Consider the following 26,582-nt stretch of genomic DNA (forward strand, 5'->3'; position numbering starts at 1 on the left):
AAGATAATAATCATTTAACCAGAAGACCTCCCTTCATTTGTTGGGGCATATGTGTGTACAATCGGTGTATTTTCTTCCCATGCCTTAGTTTGTATGTTGTTTGCATAATTTTATGAGATTCTACCATCAGAGTGGTAATATATAGAATGATACTAAAGGTGACTGAAAAAACAATTCTACAATTTAATTTTTTAAAAATGTTTTTTATTTATTTCTGAGAGAGAGAGAGAGAGAGACAGTGTGAACAGGGGAGGGTCAGAGAGAGAGGGAGACACAGAATCTGAAACAGGCTCCAGGCTCTGAGCTGTCAGCACAAAGCCCTATGCGGGGTTCGAACCCACAAACCGTGAGATCATGACCTGAGCTGAAGTCGGACGCTTAACCGACTGAGCCGCCCAGGCGCCCAACAATTCTACACTTTAGCAGAAGGAGGCAAGCAATGAGTGTTGTGCGTCTCCCAGTCTTTAACAAGCTGTAATTGTTTTCATCATTTAAAAAATTTCTAATATTCTCTTTTGGTAGGTGTAGTTGACATACAATGAATGTTACATTAATTTGTTGTAGGTGCAGGATAGCCAGACACATCCTCCTAGACTCCATTGGAGGGAGGGGTGAGTCCATTGTTCACATGTGTCAGGTTTGCAGAGCAGAGTTTAAAAGGTACACCAAGGCATGAGAATGTCCTGAGGTCTGAATCTCACATTTTTGTGCATTGGGTTTGTTGGATGACGTCATATGACATATCTTCTGTCCCAGAATCTGCTTGTTCGTGATACACGCTTTACTAGCTAAACTTCAGCTGTGGTGCTTCAGCTCTGGTAATGTGAAAAGAGCACTGGAGGTCACGGGTTGAAGTCTTGATTGCCCTGTTTATTTTGTATTTGTTCTTGGACAAATTATTTAATCCACCTTATTCTCATGGAAATGAGAATTCAAAACCCACAGCATTATTGGAGGATTAAAGAGAGAGAGAGAGAGAGAGAGAGAGAGAGAGAGAGAGAGAGAGAGAAAGAAAGAAAGAAAGAAAGAAAGAAAGAAAGAAAAACGGTATAAAACCTTTCTGTATATCCAAATATTAGATTACATTTGTGTTTTAGAAACTAAAAAGAAAATTTCAAACACACTGGGGACGTGGTGGTGAAGAAAATGAGCAAAATTCCTACTCCTGTGGCGTTTACGTGATAGTGGGGAAGATAATACATAGGTAATACGTAGAGTGTTAGATAGTAATAAATAGCTATAGAGAAATGGAACAGAAAGATAAGGCATGGAGGTGGTAATTGCAATTGATAGGTTGGTTATGGAAGATGATGCTGAGACGAATATGGGGAGCCATGTGAATGTAGAGGGGAAGGAACATCCAGGCAGGGAACTAAAAGGCGAATGGTCTGAGGTAGGAGTTTGCCTGGCTATGTTGAAGGAGCAGAAAGAAGACTGATATTGCTAACATAAGTAAAGGGAGCAAGGGAGCATGAAGAGGAAAGGTCTGAGAGATAAAGTGAAGCCACATCACAGAGAGCTTGGAAGGTCATCTTCTCTGAATGCAGTGAGAATCCATTAGGAAATTATGAATGCATATATATTTTCAAAGGATTACTCCTTCTAGGGCCAGTGTGATTTCCTTTATTTAGTATTTGCATAATACATTGTTTTGTTTTTTTCATTCCATCATTTTCACCCTTATTTGTGATTTTGTTTTAGTTGTATGTTTTGTAAGCAATACATAACTGGATTTTGCTTTTTTAAATCTACATTGATAATCTTGATCTAGTAAATAAATGGCATGGATTCATTTCTTATTTTGATTACGGACATAGTTGAACTTAATTTTTAAATACATATTTTGTATTTTGTTTGGTCTCTCCCCTGCCTTAACTTTGTATTTTGAAATACAGAGTCTTGAGAAGGAAATTTTAAGGAAATGTACAAAAGAAGTCCCATGTACTCTTCCCTCAGCCTGCCCCAATGTTAATGCTACATGGCGATAGTACAATAGCAAAACCAAAATACTGATAGTGACATAATTCACAGTCTTATTTTGGTCTTGCCAATTATACATGCACTGATGTATAACTGTGTGTGCTTTTGTAGCTCTATAGTTCGATCATATGTGAAGCTTCCATAACCACCACCACAATCAAGAAACTCACCCGCATCAGCACAAGACTCCCCTGTGCTACCCTCTACAGCCATTCCTCTCACTGTGCCCCTTCCCCATCCCCAACCTCTGGGAATCACTAATCTGTTTCTCCATGTCTTTAATCATGTTATTTCACAATTATCACATAAATGGAATTATGCATTCTGTATCTTTTTGAGATTGCCTTTTTTCACTCAGCATAATTTCATTGAAGTTAATTTAATCTGTTGTGTCCAGCCATAGTTCACACCCTTTTATTGTGTCTGAATAGTATTTCATGCTGTAGAGGTACTACAGTTTAACCATTCACCCACTGAAAGCCACTTGGGTAGTTTCCAGCTCTTGGCTTATTATTATGAACAAAACTTCTCTAAACATTTGTATACAAGTTCCTGAGTGAAAATAAGTCTTCACTTGTCTGAGACAAATGTCCAAGAACGCAATTGCTAGGATGTATGGTAAATCCATTTTTAGTTTTGAAAGGACTGTCAAACTATTTTCCACAGTGGCTGTACCATTTTACATTCCCACCATTAGCATATGATGGATCCAGTTTTTCTACATCCTCACCAACATTTGGTGTTGTCACTATTTTTCATTCTGGACATTCTGAACTGTAGATAGTGGTATCTCATTGTTTTGAGTTTCTGTAATGGATAATGATAAAGAACTTTTCATGCCACCTGCATATGTCCTCTTCAGGGAAATGTTTGTGTCTGTCTTTTGCCTGCTTCCTAATTGGATTGTTTATTGTTTTATCTTCTTAAATTTTGTGGGTTTTCCCCTCATCATTCTCTGCTGTAGGTTGACTGTAAAGTATTCTCTCACTTATCCATCATCACTTTTATATACTAATAAGAACCCACTATTGTGTCTCAGATTTAATAAATTCTTTAAACTCATAGCAAATGTGAAATGTTAATACTTTAATGTATATTTTGTCAAACATATGGAGTCATTTGTTTACTTTTTTCCTGTGAAAAGAATTACCCTTTTGTTTTCAAGCAAAGCTTAATAATAATTTCTTTCTGCCTTGAAGCAATTGCACAATTGCATAAAGGATTTAGGCCCATATAAAGAAGAATTTGTTTAAGTGGGAAATTAGAATTTAAGTTAATTTTTAGAAATGGGTCTTACTTGTATGAATGGGACACACTTTGGGTTATAAATTTAAAGCTTAGAAAAACTGAGGTTTTTTTTTTTTTTTTAATTGTAACAGAATTCCATTTTTTCTCCTAACTTCCCAACTTCAGTTCACATTTAACCCTGTGGAAATCTGTGCTGGGAAGGGGCACCTGGGTGGCTGAGTCGGTTAAGCGACCACCTTTGGCTCAGGTCACGATCTTGCAGTCTGTGAGTTCGAGCCCCGCGTCAGGCTCTGTGCTAACGCCTCAGAGCCTGGGGCCTGCTTTGGATTTTGTGTCTCTCTCTTCCTCTGCCCCTCCTCTGTTCACGCTCTGTCTCTCTCTCTCAAAAATTAAATAAACATTAAAAAACATTAAAAAAAACTGTGTTGGAGAAACAGAAGCTGATTATTACTGGAAGATGAAGTGGTTCTTCTACAGCTTCTACTTCATTTATTGTAGAATGTAGTGGGGAACAGGTTATTTGTAAGAAGCTTCATCAAGCTGTTGTGATTGCTTTTAAGCTTCACTTAATTTGTTTTCTATTTTCATTTACTGTTATTCTCATCCATCCTGAGTTCAGATGGGAAAAGGTTTTACAGAGCATTAAAAACTTCCACCCAATGTCTGTTAGAATAAAAGGCCAAAGTTCCTGCCATGGCTTATGTGTAGCGTGGCTTCAGCTGCCTTACCTGACCTCACCTCTCTTTACTCTCTGTTTGCACTGTGCTTTAGACTCACCTGCCTTTTTTATTTTCTTAAATTTTTAAATTTTTTTCAAATTATTTATTTATGTTTAGAGAGAGAGAGCAAGAGGGGACTGAGGCAGAGAGAGAGAGGGAGAGAGAGAGAGAATCTTAAGCAAGCTGTATGCTGAATGCAGAGCTGACACAAGGGCTCGATCCCACAACTCTGGGAGTGTGACCTGAGCCAAAATCAAGAGTCAGACACTCACCCGACTGAGGCAACCAGGCTCCCCTAGACCCACCTGCCTTCAGACCCCTCTCACATGCCAAGCTCCCGTCTCCTACCTTCAGGGCTGCCATGTATGTCCCTCAGCTTCAGATGTGCTCGGTTTTCTCTTCACTTTGCTCTGATGATCATCCTCATCATTTCCAGCTCCTTGGGTCCCCATTGCTTTTACTGACCTTGTCTGGGGGAACGACATCCTAGTTAAATGCAACTCTGCTTATTTCAGGACTCTGGCATGGCTGGAGAAAATAACAGTGCTGTCTGGTCTCATTTTAAAATTCATGAGCTCCCTCTCAAGTGAGTCTTTAGTTCTGCCCTGCAATCCTGTAATGTGTCCCTGGTTGTTTCCTTCTCCTGCTTCCAGAGGCAACTCTTCACACCTCCTAAACTGCTCAGTTTATGGTCCTTCTTTCTTATTTCATGGAGAAAATAGAAGCAGTCAAAAAGGAATTCCCCTCGCTGCCACTGTGTGCCAAATCTTTTTTTTTTCTAAGTGTGTCTGTAACAACAAATGAACTATTTGTGCTTCTAAAGCCAACCTGCCTAACTTGTAGTGCAGAAGTCATTCCCTCTTCACTGTCCAAGGATTTACTTCTCCAGGTGTCACTTCTCTCTGTAATATCCATTTCATGTCCACTACTTTTATGTTTATTACAGTAATACCTCCCCTCTTAAACACAAAAGCCAACCTTGATCTTACATCCCTCTCCACCTACATTCCTACATTTCTCATTATGGCGAAAAAGTATTCACAAACTCATTATCTGCTGACCGTAGCCACCCCAACATTTACCAAGGCCTTGTTACATTACTGGTTTGAAAAATTGGTTCTTTTTTAAACATGGCAAATACAGAATTCCCTTGGAGATTATGGACGTTTGCATTTTTGGTCCTCTGAAATCTGGATGATAAGGAGCTATTTACACTTATCCCAATTTACTGAACAGAGAACATTTTTGGTAAAAGAACCCATGGATATATTCATAGTTCTTTTTGAACATCATTTGAGAGACGTTCAACTTCTCAACTGTAATAATGGACGGTTTGCTTAAAATATCATACTTCTGAATTTGAGAGAAGAGTCCAGACCGCTCTTCCGTGTCCCCTCTCAGAATTATGTGCTGCGTTAGTGGCAAAGGTGACGCCACAGCTCAGAAGCTTCTTAAGGTTCTGTTACGAACTAGGCTACCTATTTTGGATAATCCTATTTAACCAGGGCTCTCTATTGCTATTAAGATATTTGTCTCATTCACTTTTCTTGAAGGTCGAATGTTATTTTCCTTAAATATGTTCTCCTACAACAACAAAAATAAGATTAGGGACCAATCTTATTTTTTTAGCTTTGGTCTAATTCATTAGACTCTGGCTGTTCTCATAACTAGATAATATATGTGAACTCGACAGTCTTTCTCATTGAAATAAAATGCCTTCTGTGTTTCAGGTGTCTGGAGTGGATTTGCAGAATGCCTCGCACAGAGAAGCAGTTGAGGCCATTAAGAATGCAGGAAACCCCGTGGTGTTCGTTGTCCAGAGCTTGTCATCCACTCCCAGAGTAAGCCTAAGTTATATCTTCAAGTAGTTTAAAAATATTCTCTATATTTCTGTGGACCATGCTTTTCTCTGTGTATTTTTTCCACGTTGTTTTCATTTTGATCCTACTATTACCCAGAAAAAGCATTACTTCATAAAAATTTAGTTATTAACCTCACTTTCCCCTTTTTTCTTTGATTTTGGTCTTTTGGGCAAACTTGAGTCATTCTGGTTTGCGCTGTAAGTCACAGGCCATGGAGTCAAGCAGAGCTCTTTTCAATTCCTTGATTTCCCTGTTTACCAGCTTTGCTGACTTAGAGACAAGTTACTTAACTTTTCTGAGCCAGTTACTTTGTTTATAAAATACTTTGAACGTAAAGGGGTTAGCTATACCACCATTCTAAAGGTACTGTCATGTCCTGTGTATTTATTAAGACATGTAACCATGCAAACATGGTGCATTGTTGTATGTTCTTTTGGACATTCAGAATTCAAATTGAATACTAGCAGTATTTAATTGTAACACTTGTTTCTGTAATAAATTACTCTTTTGGTATGGAATTACAACTCTAATGTTAGTGGCAGGGTATATGTTTTGTATTGCAACGTGCATCAGAAATATCACCCATAAGCCCTGTTACTGGAAGAAGCATTTATTTTTCTTTGTTTCACGGAATACAACTGTTCAAAACATAGGCACTTCTGAACAGTAGGAGAATTGTGCATGTTTTCTAAAAATGCTTTTCAGTAAGTAATGCAGTGTTTTTCAACCTTTTGTATGTCAAGGCATACAGAGAGTAGTATTTGTGTGGCACACAGATGTTGGGCTGACCTGATGGGGGAGGTGGGGGCATTGATACACTTCACCATACTTGCAGCTTCCCTGCACACAGTGATCTCACCCACCTCTGTGCTGCGGTGCCCTGCTTTGCGGTGTGATCCCTTCCAGCCCTACTGCTGCGTCTGCACTGTCAAGACTAATTGAGAGAGGTGAAATGAATAAAGTCTTTTCACTTTCATACAATTTGAAATTTTAAGTCGTTTTTGGAATCAAAGTTTTTGGAATCAACGTTTTAACTCTTATAATAGGAGAAAGTTGTGGAGGCAATCACTTTTATTTCTGGCAACTTGAGTTCAAGAGGAAAATTGGCCAGATTATTCCTTGCCAAATGGTACTTCTAAAGAAACAGTTTTCAGCTAGAATGAGCCAGTCAAATTATACCTTTATGTGGCCACTTGTGAACGCCCTGCCAAAAAATGTTCAAAGCTTTTAAGTAGGTTATAAAGTCAACCAAAAAGGCCAAGCAAGCATTTAATCCAGACTTCGCTGGTGAGCTGAAGTGGAAATTTTCGCTTAGATGACATAAACAGTGAAATTTCTTTCAACTGCTCAGAAACAAAAAATCTTCTCTGCATTGTGCGCTGCTCAAGTCATTCATCCCCGATGCAGCACAACAGACTACCACATTGTGCATTCGGTTCAGCAAGCCTTGAGCTGCCTCTGATTCTAGGCAAGGTAGCATATTTGGGTGATGGTGTTAATTATTATGTCCATGACTTATCCATTTTTTAACACAAAGTGATTCCTGTTTGAATGAGGCAATGAAAGGAATCAAGTTTCATTTCTTTGCAAAATAAGCTCTCTTTGGATTATTTATTGTTGCAAGTAGTATTCATCCTTAGAGGAATAGAAAATATAGCCAAATGCTTAATCATTTTTGACCATTTTACATTAAACATTGAGACAGACTTTCCTCAAAACCCCCAAAGAAGTCATTTCCTAATGTTGGACCATCAAAGACACTATGTCTAAAATTTTTTTTTAATGTTTATTTATTTTTGAGAGAAACAGAGAGAAAGCATGAGCCAGGGAGGGGCAGGCAGACACACACACACACACACACACACTCTCTCTCTCTCTCTCTCTCTCTCTCTCCCCCCCCCTCTCCCCCTCCCTCCCTCCCTCCCCCCCCCCCAAAGCTGGCTCCAGGCTCCCATTTGTCAGCATAGAGCCCAACATGAGGCCTGAACCTATGAACTGTGATCATGACCTGAGCTGAAGTCAGACACCCAACCGATTGAGCGACCCAGGTGCCCTCAGAGACCCTGTGTCTAAACTACCCCAGTTACATGGAGATTGTCACCAACATCATTACTTCAACAGTGGTGTTTATATTTGTACTTTTTATTCTTTGAGTTGTAGTTTACTTTTTTGTATTTGCGCTTTTAATGGATGCATTTGGTGCATCACCAATACATTACCTTTTTAAGCTTTTTCTCCTAAATTTCTCAACTGTATTTTCAGCATCCTAGAAAGAAATGTGTGTATCCACTTAAGTTTATTTGGCAAATGCTTATTTGAGATCAGAACCCATGATTTATACTGCATTCCTCCATAGAAAGTTTTTAGGCCAAGGTAATTTTGTTCCACTTAATAACATAACTACATTTCACAGTAGCGTCTCAAATTATTTTTACACATTCCAAAACAAACCTGTTAGAAATTGGGGATTATGCCTTTAGTTCAGTAAGTTTATTATCATATGTTGCCTTCTTTTTCCCTCTATTCAATTTGTACTTTCCTAATACCATTATTTCATAACGGCACCTAAATTTTTCTGATGTGTACATTTACATATTAATCCAACATCAATGTAGTTTTTACTTCATAAGAAATATGGAGTCTTTTACTTTTCTTAAAGATGCAGTCATCTTGGTGAACTTCTGCTATTGCTAACTATACGTTTACAGAGATATTTCTGTGCTCTTTAAAAAAGAGTAAACCTTATGAGTGGCAGCTGACCTTGTGTCACACCCCAGAGCTTCTGCCGTTCAGTTTCAGCTGGTTTTTCCCATGGGAGAAAGTAGGTCCAGAGTGGATAGGTATTCTTACATGTCATGGAGACAAATTAGTTTAAGATGCTTCAGGACAGAAAATGCGTGCCTGTAGACCCAGCAGTTTTGAACACCGACTTGGATTGTGATGTGTATTAAATAGAGGTATAAACATGAAGCACTCACAGTGTCTGTTCATATACAAAGCATTATATATATGTTGATGTGTCATTACTGTTGTTTTTTATTTAAATGAAACATTCCTGAGTCTTTCTCTTTTATTCCAAAATTAATTTACTTCTTTAGACTCTGTATTAAAGGTGAAGAAAATTGAATCTTAAATTATATCCAGACAGAGGTGGGGTTTTGTTGTTGTTGTTATGTTTGGTTTTTAAATTATCCCAAGGCAGGCAGTTTCTTTATGTTTCTGGGAAAGGAGATTTTTTTTTCTTACAATCTTGATGTTTGTTATTAGATTCTATGGCAAAGTTATTTGTGTTAGATATTTGTGGAGTCTTTAAAAAAAATCACTAAAAATTTTGGTTTTTTTAAAGATGTTTCATGGATTATTTTATAAGAAATGAGTCCAAAAGTTATCCATGCTGTTGGCACCATTGAGAATTAGAATTATTTCTGTGAAATGGAGCTCTTTCATTCATGTGTAAACATTGATTGAGTCCAAGCATGTAATAGGCTCTTCTGAGCACTCTGTATAGTGATAATAGTGATAAATCATTAAATCCCAGCTCTCACTGAGCTTTTATCCAAGGATGCAACTAGATTTGTAATTCATCTTCCTGCTAACAGTGACAGTGAGATAGTTACTGAGTATGCACAGTGTGATAGAGAACATACTTGGACTGGAGTACAATGATGAAGAAGGTAAACCTACCAGATAAATGGTGCATCCAATGTTCTAGAGATTAACGTAGTTGCCCCTAAAACTGTATTTTGCAAACTGAGATATGGGGATGACAATCAGTATCATGACTTAAAAAGAAAGACTTCACTTTGTGGATCTACACCAGCTTGTGAACTTCCTGCTCTTTGATGTTACACATGCACTTGCACACACACACACACACACACACACACACACATTTGGGGTTATCCAGCTAGTATTTTTCAAATTGTATTGTTGGCCTTGAACTCTACTTCTCATGTCTATACTTTTTAGATGAAGTCAGAGACTTAGCCACGTGAGATTTTAACTGTTGAAAGAAATAAGTGTAATGATTGTGACATTTAAATATTTTATCCCTTTTCTTACCCCTCCCCTTTCTTTTTTGGTGGTTGTAGGTCATTCCTACGGTGCATAACAAGGCCAACAAAGTCGCTAGTAACCAGGACCAAAACACTGAAGAAAAAAAAGAAAAGGTAACTTGAACCTCTCAAGCCTTTATTTTTTTTTAAATTTTTTTTAATGTTTTATTTATTTCTAGGAGAGAGAGAGAGACAGTGTGAGCAGGGGAGGGTCAGAGAGAGAGGGAGTCACAGATTGAAACAGGCTCCAGGCTCTGAGCTGGCAGTCAGCACAGAGCCCGACACGGGGCTCGAACCCACGAACTGCGAGATAATGACCTAAGCGAAAGTCGGACGCTTAACCGACTAAGCCACCCAGGCGCCCCCCTCTCAAGCCTTTAAAATGTGTTTTTGTGTCTTCCTGCATATCTGAGCTGCAGTTAATAAGAATGTTTTTTTAATTAGTATCAGGCTAGAAGGACCATACTAATAATGTTTCCTTCCTGTGACTATAACTGGTTCTGGCCATGATGAAGGACAGAAAGGTGGTGAAAAAGGTATAAAAAAATGAGAAAGCACCAGTCATCCATTGTTACCTTTATCTGTCTTTCCTGTTCAGCTGGGCTGGTTGTTCATCCACTCCCAGAAAGTGCTTTTCACTCTTGAGAGTTTCTGGGACTTTGATCTTGGTGTTCTCAGCCTGAAAGTCCATTTCCCACATGGGTCTTCCTTTTATCCTTCAAGGAGCAGCTCAGAGGTCATCTCTACTGAGGAAACATTCCTTAGCATCAGTCAGAACCAGCCATTCATTCCTGTTTTCCCACCTCTATCCTAGTAGAATTAGGAGATCTAAAATTTGTTTTAGGATGTGATATCAGGTAGGGAGAAATTTTCGTTTTTTCCCCATCAAGATAACTAATTATCATACTATTTTAAAATAGGCCCTCCTGACTCTAGATGCTGGCCAGGGTGTGGAGAAATGGGCACCTTCCTACACTGTTGGTGGGAATGTAAACTGGTGCAGCCCCTCTGGAAAACAGTATGGAGGTTCCTCAAAAAATTAACAATAGAACTCCCCTATGACCCAGCAGTAGCACTGCTAGGAATTTACCCAAGGGATGCAGGAGTGCTGATGCATAGGGGCACACATACCCCAATATTCATAGCATCACTCTCAACAATAGCCAAATCATGGAAAGAGCCTAAGTGTCCATCAATTGATGAATGGATCAAAAAGATGTAGTATATTTATACAATGGGATACTACATGGCAATGAGAAAAAATGAAATCTGGCCATTTGTAGCAATGTGGATGGACCTTGAGGGTGTTATGCTGAGTGAAATAAGTCAGGCAGAAAAGGACAGATACCATATGATTGCATGTATACGTGGATTAGGAGGAAGCTAATGACGGACCATGAGGGAGAAGAAGGGGAAAAATAGTTGGGGAGAGGGAAGGAGGCAAACCATGAGAGACTCTTGAATGCTGAGAACAAACTGAGGCCTGATGTGGGTGGAGGAGAGGGGAAGGGGGTGATGGACATGGGGGAGGGCACTTGTTGGGATGAGCACTGGGTGTTTATGGAAACCAACTTGACAATAAACTATTTAAGAAAAAAATAAATTAAAAATAAATAAATAAAATGGGCCCTCCTTTACTTATCTATCTTTACTTCTATCTCAGGTTATCAGGGGAAGTCTGCTTCTGAGCTTTCTTTGTGTTCCCCAGGTCTTCCCAGTACAAATGCTACACTAGCTCAATTATTAAAGCCTAATAATAAATCTTGTTTTCTGATAGAGCAATTTCCTTTACATACTTCTTCTTCCTTAGAAATGTCTTGCTTGTTTGTGTCTGTCTTCTTTTTCATACGAATTGTAGAGCTGGCTTGTCAAATTCACCAAAAACATCCTCTCTTTGAGGATTTCGATGGAAACTTTGTCATATCGTTAGATTAATTTGTAAAGAAGTTATATCATTATGATATCTAGCCTTCTTAATCAGTAACATGGTATATCTTCCTGTATATTCTTTTAGTTCTTTCAGTTTTGATAATTTTGTTCAGAAAGGTATTTTAAATCTAGATACCCTTATATTTTGTATTGCTTTTAAATATTTTAAATTGCATTTTCTGTTTGTTGCTAGTGTATAGACATAAAATTGATTTTTGTTTGGACATAGAATTGATTATTACATATTTATTTGACATCTTGTAACATTATTCTGTTTTTCTTTTATAAAATAAAATAATCCAGTGCAGAACACTGGGAAAACCAAAAGGGTGAAACAAAAAAATAAAATCTCCCCTAATCCCACCACCTAAAGATAAACTCATTAAATATTGTATGTAGAGCTCTCTTGTGTCTTTATGTCCTCCATAAATGTACATAAAGTAATTTTAAGAATGTGAATCTCAAATTCTAACCGTGTAGATTTTTATTTCTGGATTTTCTGTATAGGTAATAATAACCACTTTGGATGAAGGCAGTTTTCTTTTCCCCCTTTTTTCCAATCTTTTTCTTATTCTGCCTGCTAAAACTTCCATTATGTTTACTAAAGAAGTAATGATAGCTAACATTTTTGTTGTGTTTCCTCCTGATATCTAAGAAATTGCTTTTACTAGTAGTACCTTGGTGGTTCAACTGGGTAAGTGTCCAACTTCGGCTCAGGTTATGATCCCATGATTCGTGGGTTTGAGCACCGCATCAGGCTCTGTGCTGACAGCCCAGAGCCTGGAGCCTGCTTCGAATTCTGTGTCTCCCTCCTTCTGTCCCTCTCCCACTCGCACTCTGTTTCTCACTCTCAAAAATAAACATTAAAAAAAAAAAAATTTCTTTTAATATTTCACCATTGAATATGATGTGTTCTGTAACTTTTTGTAATAATCCTTCAGGTTAAGAAAGTATCCCCTTTCATTCTTATTTTGCTAAGAATTTTTTTTATCATGAATGGCACTGGCATTGACTTTTATCACACATGTTATCTATATTCACTGAAATAATTGTGTATGTATAATGTATTTTTCTCCTTCAATCTCTTAATGTGGTAAATTACATTAATAGATTTTTAAAATGTTGAACCAATCTTGGATTAAACTTAATCTGCTCATGATCTTTTTTGCACATGAATTTTGCTGGCATTATTTCTTTCAGGATTTTTCCATCTGTGGTTAGGAATGAGATTGGCTTGGAATTTATGTACTATCCTATCTGCTTTTGAATAGATGAGACTACTAAAATGAATGGTAGGCGTGTTTCTTTTTTTCGCTTCTCTGAGTGTGTAAAATGGTAATTATTCATTCCTTAAATCTTTGGTTATACTAGCCTGTGAAGCCGGTTTGGGCCTGTGTTTTCTTTCTCTTTTTAAAATTTTTTAAAATGTGGGGTTTTTTTGAGAGAGAAAGAGAGACACAGAGTGCTAGCAAGGGAGGGGCAGAGAGAGAGAGGGAGGCACAGAATCTGAAGCAGGCCCCAAGCTCTGAGCTGCCAGCCCTGAGTCCAATGTGGGGCTCAAACCTACGAATAGTGTGATCATGACCTGAGCCGAAGTTGGTCATTTAACCAACTGAGCCACCCAGGTGCCTCTGGGCCAGTGTTTTCTATGTGAGAAAATCTAAAATGTTGATTCAGTTCTTTAATAGTTATGGAACTATTCACATTTTCTATTTCTTATAGAGTCATTTTGGGTTACTGACTTTTCTGGGAATACTAATTTTACTTAATTTTTCCATTGTTTGGCATAAAGTTGTTTATGTATTCTCTTAGCTTGGGGTATATATACCCTATCCATAGTTCATTTTCATTGTGAATATGGTTTAATTTTTTACCCTCTTTCTTAATTAATTTTAAAGATAATTTTCATTTAATTTTTCTTAAAATTTTTGAGGTATAATTGACATGACACTAGTTTAAAATGTATAATTCCTTTTTGTATATATATGTGTATGTATTTTGAAGTTTATTTGACATAGAGAGCACAAGCAGGGGAAGGGCAGGGAGACAGAATCCCAAGCAGGTCATACTGTTAGCACACAGCCTGAGGTCAGTCTCGATCTCACAAATCATGAGCTGAAATCAAGAGTCAGACATCTAATGACTAAGACACCCAGGTGCACCCAGAATTCCTCTATTTAAAGTATTAATGTTTGAATTGCATTAGTCAATTCTGTTTATCTTTATTCTGCTTAATTTTGTTCTCATCTTTATACTACCTTCCTTTGTTTGCTTTTCTTCTTCTACTCCCCCTCCCTCCCCACTGTAATCTTTAGAGTTATAGAGGTTATTAATTTTTTAGCCATTCTCTTAAAATAATCATTTAAGACCATAAATTTCCTTCTAAGTCCCCCTTTACATCTCAAGATTTTAAGTTGAATTTCTGTTTTTCAGTACTAAAGTTTTTTTTAGTCCCCACCTGATTTCTTTTTTACCCAAACTTACTTAGAAATGTATTTTTAAATTTCCATATGGCTATTTTTAAAAATCTATTATTTTCTTATCTTTTTTTAAATTTCTTAAATTTATTTCTGAGAGAGAGAGAGAGAGCGTGAGCAGGGGAGGGGCAGAGAGAGAGGGAGACACAGAATCTGAAACAGATTCTGGCTGTCAGCACAGAGCCCAACGTAGGGCTCGAACCCACAAACTGTGAGATCATGACCTGAGCCGAAGTTGGATGCTTAACCGACTGAGCCACCAAGGTGCCCCTAAAAAATCTATTATTTTCTAATAGATTTCAGTTATAATCAGAGATTGCAGTTTATATAATACTTTTTTTTTTTAATGGAAGCAACTGTATTTCTTTTTCTCTCTCTTTTTAAAAAAATGTTTATTTATTTTTGAGAGAGACAAAGAGTGCAAGCAGAATAGGGGCAGAGAGAGAGAGAGAGAGAGAGAATCAGTCCCAAGCAGGCTCTAAGCATGGAGCCTGACATCAGGGCTCAAACTCCTGAACCATGAAATCATGACCTTAGACAAAATCAAGAGTCAGACACACAGGTGCCTCTATGTAATACTCTTTTGCATTAGCTGAGACTTCTTATGTCCTATCACATTTATTATAAATGTATATTTATGTTTTAAAAGAATAGGATAAAGGGATACCTTGGTGGCTCAATTAAGTGTTTGGCTCTAGATTTCAGCTCAGGTCATGATCTCACAGTTTGGGAGATCGAGCCCCACATTGGACTCTGCACTGACAGTGCAGAGCCTGCTTGGGATTCTCTCCCTCTCTCTCTGCCCCTCCCCACCTCATGAGTGCACTCTCTCTCACACACGCAAAGTAAATAAATAAACATGAAAAAAAATAAAAGGATAATAGTGGTTTTTTAAGATTTTATTTTTAAGTAATCTCTGCACCCAAAGTGGGGCTCAAACTCATAACCCCAAGATCAAGAGTCACATGCTCCATTGACTGAGCCATCTAGGGACCCCTAGCATAGTAATTATTGGGCAGGTTTATATGCAAAGTCACTAGGGCAGGTTAATTAGTTAAGGTACTCAGATATTCTTTGTACTTACTGATGTGTTTTGGAGGGGGCTCAGGGCAATCTATCTCCCATTTGATAATAAAATTCGTCTATTTTTTATGTCATTTTTATTTAATATCTTTTAAAATTAATTTGTTAGGTGTCTACCTGTTTTAAATTTTTATATCTTTATTCATATGTGGCATTATTTAGTAATGGTATAACATCTCTATCATTTAATATCACTGAGTCTGTGCCAGCTTTCTTTTTGTATTTGCCTGGTTTTTGGCTTTGAACTTTTTGAGCCACACACAGAACGAATTCAGGTCTCTAGCCTGAGTGAGTTTGGGCTTGTAAGAAATTCAGAGGGAACACCATTTTCCTATTTTTATTTATTTATTTACTTATTTATATCTTCTCTATCAACTTAAAGCCAAGGTCAGGAAATATCCCAACTATCTTCTGTATCAAGATTTTGGCTTGTTTCTTTGATTTGTCTAACTTCACTCATTGCAGGTTTCACGCTGTTAATGAAAAAAAAAAAAAAAGCTAAAACTGAATTGAACTTTACTTATAGACATGTACATGGGGATCATTCAAGGCTCCTGGAGGATTTGGGGAGAAGGGTTCTTGAAAAGGATAAGAAAAAGTAGCAAGTTCCCTTTCCAAATTATAGGACTGTGTTTTAACCTGGTTGGCTATCTTCTTTGATTTCTGATTTTAATCACATAATTATAATCAGATTAGCAGTAGCATCTGCTGTGTGTTCAGGATTCTATAGTTTGTTTTTGGCACCTTTTGGTAGATACAGATAATACGTAGGCTCTGGAAGACCATGGTTATTGTTTCTAGAGATACTATGTAGAGGATCCAGGTCATTACTAACAGAAATCTTTCTCAGCCTTTTGGAAGTAATATTCTTTATTTGAAGGGATTAAATGTCTAGGATATAAAACCAATGCTGACAAAAAGGAGATCATGAGAACGGGGGACCAGGGAAGGAGACAGGAAGGAGGGAGTAAAAAGAAGCCGGGAGAAACTTTTGGGATTGATGGTTATTAATTTCATTATCATGATTGTGATGATGAATTCAAATTGTACACTAAAATGTATGCAGTATTTTATGTCAGTGTATCATAGTGAACTTTTTAAGGACAATCAAAAATTCCCTGCCCTCCTGGGAGCTTACATTCTAGCTGGGGCAAGGCAAACAGTATAGAGTTTAGTGATTGCCACCTAAAGCAATTTGGGGACAAGGCACAAAGACCCTTAAAATGTGGCATTGGAAAGGGGCTAGAAAAGAAGCTCCATGAGAACAGGGAGTTCATCTGTCACGTTATTGCTGTGTCCCCATTGCCCTAAACACTGCCTGGCACCCAGCTGACACAGAGAACATACATACTTTTTGAATGAATAAAAACAAAACAAAAAAATCTCTGGCGTTAGGTCACAAGAATTTGCACTTGCCTTCTGGGCAAGTTCCATCTTCCTGTGCCTCACTTGACCTTCTGAATTGGGATTTATGGTTGCTTTTGGCTTCTGTCATATGTTGCAAATGCACATTTTCAAAAGTTTATCTGTCATCTTTATGTCATTAAGATGGGTTTCTCAGAATATTCAGTCTATCCTATTGCTGGAATTTTGTCAATTTGTATCTTGATTGAAAGATCTGAGCATTTCTCAAATGCTTATTGGAAACCAATAGTATGGGGGCGCCTGGGTGGCTCAGTCAGTTGGGGGTCCGACTTCAGCTCAGGTCATTATCTAGCGGTTCAAGCCCCGTGTCAGGTTGTGTGCTGGCAGCCAGCTCAGAGCCTGGAGCCTGTTTCAGATTCTGTGTCTCCCTCTCTCTCTGACCCTCCCCTGCTCACACCCACCTTCCCTCCCTCTCTCTCTCTCTCTCTCAGAAATAAATAAAATATTAAAAAAAAAAAAAAGGAAACCCATTGCGTGGCCCAATACTACCATGCAGCAGTCCAGGGAGATAACATCATATAGGAAAGAAAAGGGATCGGTCTATGGGGACACGAAGCATAACCACACAGAGATGAAAAAACTGGTAACTTAATTGCTTTGGGGAAAAGGTAATTTAGTTGATTCGGGATAATTCCACATAAGATCCTAGGAAGGAGAAAGATAAATATATGATTCTTACTAACTTTGGCCTGTTCCATTAAACTAAATTGAATCTCAATACAAAGCAAGGATATTTGCATTCAGGAAGAAAAATCCAATAAGAGCTCAGTAATACCAAACGTCAGTGAAGGTCTGTCCAGCTGAGTTCTTTGATTTAGAGAATGACTAACCACTGCGTTAACATTGCAGTGAGAGAAGACATACCAGTATCGGTGTCGCCATTACAGGGTGATGTTTCAGTGGTTACAGGATGTGCCTCCATGTCTCTTCTCTGAAATTATAGTTTACATGCCGAGCACTATGCTACATTCTAGAACAACAAAGCACCTTTACTCTAAGAGGTGCACAGATGAATGTGACATGTAGTGAAATAAACAAAAGTAGAATTACGATGATAGAAGCATGTCAAGGATGCTGTGGGAGCACAGACGGAGAGACTTCCCTAAGTTGGGAGGTGAGATGATTACAAATTATATTATCTCTCTAAAAAGCTCTTTTAAAATTGTCATCATTAAAAGTAATTCTTTTTAGGGGCGCCTGGGTGGCTTAGTTGGTTAAGCGTCTGACTTTCGCTTAGGTCATGATATCACGGTTCGTGGGTTCGAGCCCCGTGTCGGGCTCTGTGCTGGCTGCCAGCTCAGAGCCTGGAGCCTGTTTCCGTCTGTGACTCCCTCTCTCTCTGACCCTCCCCTGCTCATGCTGTCTTTCTCTCTCTATCCTAGAAATAAATAAAAAACAAAAAAAAAAAAACCCCAAAAAAGTAATTCTTTTTAGGGGCATCTGGGTGGATTAGTCTGTTGTGCATCCAACTCTTGGTTTCAGCTTGAGTCATGGTCCTTAAGCCATGGGATTGAGGCCTGCCTCAGGCTCCCCCCTAAGAGTGGGACCTGCCTGAAATTTTCTCTCCCCTCTCTCCCTCTCCCCTTCTCTTCCTCTCTCCCTCTCTCTCTCCCTCCCTCTGCCCCTCTCCCCTGCTCACACTCTCATAAAATAAGTAAAATAAATTTCCTTTTATGCATTGTTTCCTCAGTACAAAAGCAGTGCATGTTCTCTAGAATTACAATCGTAAAAGAGACAAAAAAGTCACCTGAAACCAATTACTAGGAAAGGTGTAGGCTGGAAATCTAAATTTTGGCTTGAGATCATTCACAGTAAAAAAAACAAAACAAAACAAAAAAAAAACTAAGAAACTAAGTTAAAAGAAGATTCATAAGCAGGTCTTGAATAAATGCCTAGTTTTGTTTTGTCTCAGTTCACTATTTTCTGCACTGCTTTTTATCACAGAGTGTGAAATGACACACCATCAGGATTCATAGACATACTAATACTATATGCTCATAACTCTTTGGCATTTTCCTTCTACCATTTTCTTCAGTATTACTTTATAGACTCTTTTTCTAAAAGAGTCATAGACCCTGATACAAGTAGGAGATGTTCGTTCACAGAGAAGTGGTCTCCTGCTGTTCTCTTCATTTCCTTTTTATGTACTATCCAAATGAAAACATTGTCTCCAACCAAACATAATAGTCCCTAAGAATACAGTCATGTTAAACTTATAAAAATGTATCTATACCAAGTAAGTACTTAAACAGGGTACATTAAAAATTTTTTTTAACATTTACTTATTTTTGAGAGAGATTGAGAGAGTGAGTGGGGGAGGAGAAGAGAGAAAGGGGGTTTGGAAACAGGCTCCAGCCTCTGAACTGTCAGCACAGAGCCTGACACAGGGCTTGAACTCAGGGACCAGAAGATCATGACCTGAGCGGAAGTCAGAAGCTTAACTGCCTAAGCCACCAAGGTGGCCCATGAGTACATTTTATTGTATGTAAATTATTCTTTTGTAAGGTTGATGGTAAGACCCGCATCTACTTCAAGTGAGAAATCTGGACGTGCTAGAGTCAGGGGCTAAGGAGAACCTCATGCGGGTTTTCACAAAGATGAGAATGATCGCTTGTGACCCTCCTGGTGGCACTCAGTATTACAAGATTATTTTATTATTAATTAATTTATTATTAATCTTTGATTATTCTTAACAGTAACTGGTAATACAGTCTTCTATCACTATACTCCCCATTGTGCTAGGTCTTACAATTGGCTGACAGTACTCTGCGCTGTGTAAGTATTTGTGATACTCTTTTATATATTATATGTATGCATACATAGCATGTAGACATATGGAGATCGTGCAGCGTCATTGTAAATGTTTTTAGTCTTATTTTGCTTTATACTCCACATCAGTAAGACCAAGGATATTAGGAGGAAAGTATAACTGTTGCTTTTTTTTTTTTTTTTAATGTTATTTCTAGGAGAGAGAGAGAGAGACAGCGTGAGCAGGGGAGGGTCAGGGAGAGAGGGAGTCACAGACTCTGAAACAGGCTCCAGGCTCTGAGCTGGCAGTCAGCACAGAGCCCGACGCGGGGCTCGAACCCACGAACTGCGAGATCATGACCCAAGTGAAAGTCGGACGCTTAACTGACTAAGCCACCCAGGCTCCCCAGAAAATATAACTGTTTCTAAATTCACCAAATCATTTTGATTTTGTGAATCTGGATTGTTATATTAAAATACCTCTGAGTTCTGTGAAAAGGGATTCTGGCTTTCAGTTAAAAGGCTGACATGTCTAAGGTCATGTGAGGTTAGTTTTACTATTTTCTGGAAAACTCTAGGAATGTTAGATTTAAATAATGCTTATTAGTCTCTACAAACCAATCCTAAACAGATTTTTTTTTTCCTAATTTATTAGCACCCTCTGAAGGTAGGAAAATATATTTCCCACAGTGAGAAGTAAGGGCTTTTCTCATTTTCAGATACCCAGAACATTTTCAGCCTCTACCCTACAGCTCTAGCCACAGGACAAATGTAGATAGAAATGTACATACCCACTGGTCTGCACGTCAAAAAGCTATTCTTGGGGTGCCTGGGTGACTCAGTTGTTTGGGCATCCAACTTTGGCTCAGGTCATGTTCTCGCAGTTCGTGGGTTCAAGCCCAATATCAGGCTCTGTGCTGACAGCTCAGAGCCTGGAGCCTGCTTCAGATTCTGTCTCTGTCTCCCCTGCTCATTTTCTTTCTGTCTCTCTCTCTCTCTCAAAATAAAATAAAACATTAAATTTTTTAAAAAAAAGCTATTCTTTCCAGTGAACTCAAGACCGTTATTATACAAAAACACCAACGGGCAAATAAAGACTAACAACCTTTTTTTTTTTTAACTTATTTCTGAGAGGGAGAGAGAGAGAGAGAGAGACAGTGTAAGCACACGAGGGTCAGAGAGAGGGAGACACAGAATCTGAAGCAGGCTCCAGGCTCTGAACTAGCTGTCAGCACAGAGCCTGATGTGGGGCTCGAACTCACGTAATGTGAAGTCATGACCTGAGCTGAAGTCAGAGGCTTAACCGACTGAGCCACCCAGGCGCCCCTAACAACCTATTTTCTATGGTCTCTCAACCGAGAGAATAGATCCCTGTAGAACCATTATATAATAGATCCTCAAAGATCCTTGTCAGACTGTAAAACCAGACTCCATTTACTGCTGCTGATGATGAGAAATAATTCACCACCCAAGGGCAAATCAGAACCAAACTTAGTGTCAGAAACAAAACAAAAGACTTGGAGGGGCGCCTGGGTGGCTTAGTCAGTTAAGCGTCTGACTTTCGCTTGCGTCATGATCTCGCAGTTAGTGGGTTCGAGCCCCGCGTCGGGCTCTGTGCTGACTGCCAGCTCAGAGCCTGGAGCCTGTTTCAGTCTGTGACTCCCTCTCTCTCTGACCCTCCCCTGCTCACGCTGTCTCTCTCTCTCTCCTAGAAATTAAAAAAAAAAAAAAAAAAAGACTTGGAAATAAGAGAAACAGTAAAAAATTACAAAGTTCTCTTGTTACTGGGGGTTTACTATGGGCTCCCAGAAATCATGTACATGGGCTTGAGGTGATCATGAATTGCATATTTCAGGCATCACTGTCCAACTGGTTCTGGAAGGTGAGTCTACCTGAACTTCTCAGTGGGACCTCTATTCTGAAAAGTATAATTTAAGAAAAAAAGATGTGACCTATGAAATTAAGTAGTATGTACAGGGGCCAGTTATTTACTTACCTCATTAAGGAGGGAACCAACAGATGGTTAGCCTGGTTCTGAGAGAATTGGAGAGAGTGAATATTTATTAGTTGTTCCAAGAATGCATGAGTAAGGTTCAAATTTAGATACAAAACTGGTTAATGTCTTGACAGGGCAATAACGCTATAACCTTTGGAGTTTCCCTTTCTACAGGACTAAAATCATTTGCATCTCTACCAGACAAAATTAATATGCAATGTTATTGGACAAGAACCATTTCTGTTATTGTCCTTTTTTTCTAGAAGTTAACATGTTGCAAGACCTAAGCAGCATGACTGACAAGCAATTATTTGCTCATTCAGAATACGGTGTTGGGAGGCCTGCTTTATACCAGACACTGTTCTTGGACTAAGGATACCACACTCTTCTCTGCTCTTGCGGAGATTATATTCACCTGGCCTCCTTGTATGTCCCTTATTCCAGCCTTCACTGCCAGAGAGAGCCTGGCGCTGCCTACAACCTTCCCTTGTGAGCAGTAGAACTATGCCCCAGGCATCTGGCAACGCACAATCACAACATAGGGTGACCAGGACATGCTTACCCTGTATTCCCTTCAAGAGTGTTGGTAAAGGTTAATGTTAATAAAATCAGTGGTGTGGGGGCGCCTGGGTGGCTTAGCGGTTAAGCGTCCGACTTTCGCTTAGGTCATGATCTTGCGGTTCGTGGGTTCGAGCCCCACGTCGGGCTCTGTGCTGACTGCCAGCTCAGAGCCTGGAGCCTGTTTCAGAGTCTGTGACTCCCTCTCTCTCTGACCCTCCCCTGTTCACGCTGTCTCTCTCTCTCCTAAAAATAAATAAAACATTAAAAAAAAAAAATTAAAAAAAAAAAAATCAGTGGTGTAACAGTTTCCTCTTAAATATGCTTTTTAAATACCATTAAAGAGAGTTCGTATCTCTTAATACTAAAAGCTGGCTGTCCCTGTTGCAAATTGACTTTGACCTAGAATCATCCGGTTGTGAGGAAAAGGTTTACTGAAAGAAATACATTTGCCTTCCTGACTCCTCATTTAACCCACTCTTATGTTTTTTTAAGTAAGAATAAAGACACAGCATGGTCATACTTCTGTGTTTGTTGCCTAATACGCATTTTGTATTTGGCATCTTCTCCTCATTTATCATTCTTGCATATTATTGATTTTTGGATTTTCTACATATAGATGAAGTAGTGCTCTGGCTAGACATTATCTTAAATAAATTTGGGTGTGTGTTTTTGTTTGTGGATCCCAGATCATGTGTTCTGCTTTGGGGGAATGTATTACAGGCCTGCTTTCTGTAATGGACCAGTCATTGTCCATTTACTGGAGTGCATCCTCCCATTAGTGGTTTTGTCATATAAAGCGTAATTGAATGTACTCTATTGAAATTCTGTAGCAAAATAACTTAATCCAGTTATTTTGGTATTTGTGGAGTGCTTGGATCTATCAGCTCCTATTCTTTTTAGCAGCTTGGATCTCTCCGTAAACTTTAGCATGTTTTATTTTTCCCAGCGTTCAAGAAAATGTCTACATTCTGTGAAGGTAATCTGACCATAGAGTTTTGTTCTATTTAAGTCTGAGCCAAATATTTATGTGCTGTATCATTTGGTGGGTAAATTTAAAGAATGCGTCTATGGGAAATACAAAAAGTATTCATCATAAAGATTTGTTTTTTAAAACATTAAAATGTGTATGTTGGTTATCTACAAATTACAGATGAACATTTTTGCACTTAGAAAATCTTGGTGTTTTATTTCAGCTATTTAAGAGTGAAATCTGTGTCTTCTACAATTGAATAAACAGTTTAAATTATAGACTTAATGTAGTGAATATTTTTTACATTTATTTTGAAATGTCTTTCATTTGAAGTATTTGGTTAAAAACAATGTAAATAAAATGTATATAATTGGCATTCTCACTGGGGAAAGGAATGTGTTCTGGGCAGGTCAACAGTCTTAACTGCTGTGCTTTTGAATTCCTATTTTCTGTAGTGGGGTGTTTACATCACAGCGTCAGTTACAGAATAACATGAGTATAAGAAAACAAGTTGTATTTGTTTCACAGTCCTTGGCATATGACTGAAATTGGATACAGTCAAAATATTTAGATTATCTTCTTATCTTGTTTGTCATTGAGGAAGAAGACTGCAAAGTCAGTTAACCTTTCTCTCAAATTCTGCATTTTCAGAGACAAGGAACTGTTCCACCTCCAATGAAACTGCCCCCTCCTTATAAAACTCCGTCTGATGACAGTGATGAAAATGAAGAATATGCCTTTACAGACAGTGAGTTCCTTTTCCTTCTTTGCAGTGAATGCAGAATTTATTAAATTGTGCTTTAGTGATGATTGTCAATTATCAGTACCATTCTGTGGGTTCTTAGAGAATGTGTATTAGCATATCATGCTGAGAAAGAAAATATACGTCTCCTTAACTTTTGTGACTTAATTTACTAAACTTTGCTCCTTTAGTACTAATACAATATTAGAGTGAATGTCAAAGGCAATGGGCTATACAGTATTTTATCTACATTTCCTCCTAGTGTTACTATTTGGTTGTGAATGCAGAAATGCTAAGAAGTCCTTGCACTTGCACTTTGACCCACAGTAAGCAGAGTTGGAAGTGATGCCAGCTCTCGATTACTTGCTCTATACAAACAGATGGTGATGCTGCTAATGCAAAATTACAGAAGGTCCTATTTTCTCCTTTAGAATTCCTTTCATGATTTTCTTTGCATTAAGCTGTATCAAATATACATTCATGCATATATTTAATGGAGGCTTTATTTATAAGAATTTGCATTTCTTTTATGAATGTAAACTATATATAGTTAGATCTGATTGCTACTGTACATGGAATTTCCTTTGGGGAGGGTGATGAAAATACCCTCAAATTAGATCGTGATGATGGTTGCACATTTTGTGAATTTAGTAAAACCCACAGGATTATATATTTAAATGGGTGAATTTTATGGTTTGTGAAATATGTATTTGTATGTTCTTTTAAAAACAACCTTGTTCCTTCTACGATTTAAAAAAGGAGTTTGATAGAGAAATCAAAAGCGTTAAAATTCTGACTGTAGGACTTCTTAGTGCATGACCTTCAGCATGCCCTCTTCTATATAAATCATGGTTCTTCACAGGGTTGGGGTGAAGATTAAAATAAGGTGATAAAGCCTTTGGCCTGCTAAATAGTGAAATTTAAACAAGTATTATAGCTCTTACTAATAATTATTGTTAAGTTGATTTTGTAATGATATTTTTCTAAATACTGTAGTAAGTATATAAATTAAATATAAATAGGTATGTTTATAGTCATTTAGTTGGCTTTATAAAAAATTGATTTGTGCTTGTGGTTTTAAAGAGCCCTATCTCATGCATTATTTCTTCATTTATTCCACAAAACTTAGTTAAAAGCCAACCACTTTTTATGAACAGTGTTGAGTCTGTTATGAAATAAATAAAACATAGCTCATTTTTCTTGTTGGGGTCACCAACCTGGAAGGGAGAATAAAGGCACTGGAACAAAATGTGACGAGTGGGCTGTAGTGTCTTGGTTCTCAGCCTCGTTTGGAGAGTTACACATAGTGGATATGATTGCTTTGTGTATGCACATGTGTACCTGAATCTCTGGTTCTGATGTAGGCATTAGGACAGTGGTGGCAGGGTGGACATATTTGTTGGTTACTCATAATTTCTAGGATGCTAGAAGGCCCATATTTGCAGAGCTGTTAGGAAATACTGGTTTCGGCATGTGAAGACAATGTTCTAATCCTAGTTCTATTTGTGAATTCAGGGGCATGGCTCACACTTGCTCATCTGTAAGTGGGGGAAGGGAGTCTTATGATAACCTTCCTCCTAGCGTTGTTAGCATCTGAGGAGAAAAGCATTTAAAGAGCTTAGTATAAGGATGTGATATCTAGTAAAATAAAAGTTTCAAAAAATATTACTTACCTTTATAACATATGAAGAACTTGATTCTTTTTTTTTTTAAGTTAATTTATTTAGAGAAAGAGAGAGAGGGAACATGAGCAGAGGAGGGCCAGATAAAAGAGAGAGAGAGAGAGAAGGAATCCCAAGCAGGCTCTGCATTGTCAGCTCAGAGCCCGATGTGGGACTGAACTCAGGAAGTGTGAAATCGTGACCTGAGCCACAATCAAGAGTTCGTCCTTTAACCCACTGAGCCACCCAGGCACCCTGTATTTCGTTTTTTAAAATGTTATTTGCAACTCAGTTAATTTCTTGACTAATTAATAAGTTGCATCCTGTAGTATGGAAAACACTAATCTAGAACTCTGGTTTTCAAAAATCAGAGTGTATCAGAAGCACCTAAAGAGCTTGTTAAAAGCACTAGCTGCTGGGCCCACGCCCAGTTTCTGATTCCTTACATCTGGGAGGACTTGCTAATTTGCATTCCTAATTATTTCCCAAGTGATGGTGATACTTCTCAGCCAGGGACCATATACTGAAAACTGTTGATCTAAGTGATGTCTTAAGTAATGGGAGCTGGTGAGCTTACTTGGGAGTGCTGTGTAGACAGCAGCAGGAGGAGAACCGAACATGGGCCTCATGAGCCAGCAAAGGAGCATCCTAGCACACTAGCATTTCCAGGAGATTATGGAGTTAGGCAGTTTAAGAGAAGAACATATTTCAAGAAGGGCTCTGTCACTGAATGTCAGTGGCCAAATATGGAATAATGCTGAGAGTTTATGGAGGTTAGAATCATGGAAATAACCATTGAACTTAGCAACATAAAATTGTTAGGAAAAAGAGTACTTGATAAAATATTGTACAGCTTGTTGTGAGAATTAGATGTGACAATATAAATATTATGGTACCTAATAGGTATTTATATCATAGATCCCTTATCTTGGCATAGTTGAACATAGTTCATGACATTCTGGTGTCTTATTATAAGAAGCCTCCTAACCATCAAAAGTGGTTCATTGAATGAAAAGTGCTGAACTTTTAAGAATTATGAAACAATTACATTTTAAGACACAGTATCCACATAAATGCTTAGCTAGTGAAAAACTACCATTATCAAACGCACAGGATTTATCCAAGG

At 38.2% G+C, this 26,582-nt stretch overlaps 1 protein-coding gene across 1 annotated transcript in view; it reads left to right on the forward strand.

The window, feature by feature from the left end:
- The window catches only part of PATJ (PATJ crumbs cell polarity complex component), a 358,255-nt gene that overhangs the window by 139,905 nt on the left and 191,768 nt on the right, over positions 1 to 26,582 (forward strand). Inside the window, exons 25-27 of the mRNA XM_039255282.1 lie at positions 5,678 to 5,788; positions 9,901 to 9,978; positions 23,705 to 23,801. Coding sequence (XP_039111213.1) covers positions 5,678 to 5,788; positions 9,901 to 9,978; positions 23,705 to 23,801 — 286 coding nt within the window. The remainder of the gene's footprint in view (positions 1 to 5,677; positions 5,789 to 9,900; positions 9,979 to 23,704; positions 23,802 to 26,582) is intronic.

The sequence above is a fragment of the Hyaena hyaena genome, unplaced genomic scaffold (assembly GCF_003009895.1).
Source record: "Hyaena hyaena isolate Hyena2069 unplaced genomic scaffold, ASM300989v1 scaffold_521, whole genome shotgun sequence".
In the NCBI taxonomy this organism is placed as follows: Eukaryota; Metazoa; Chordata; class Mammalia; order Carnivora; family Hyaenidae; genus Hyaena; species Hyaena hyaena.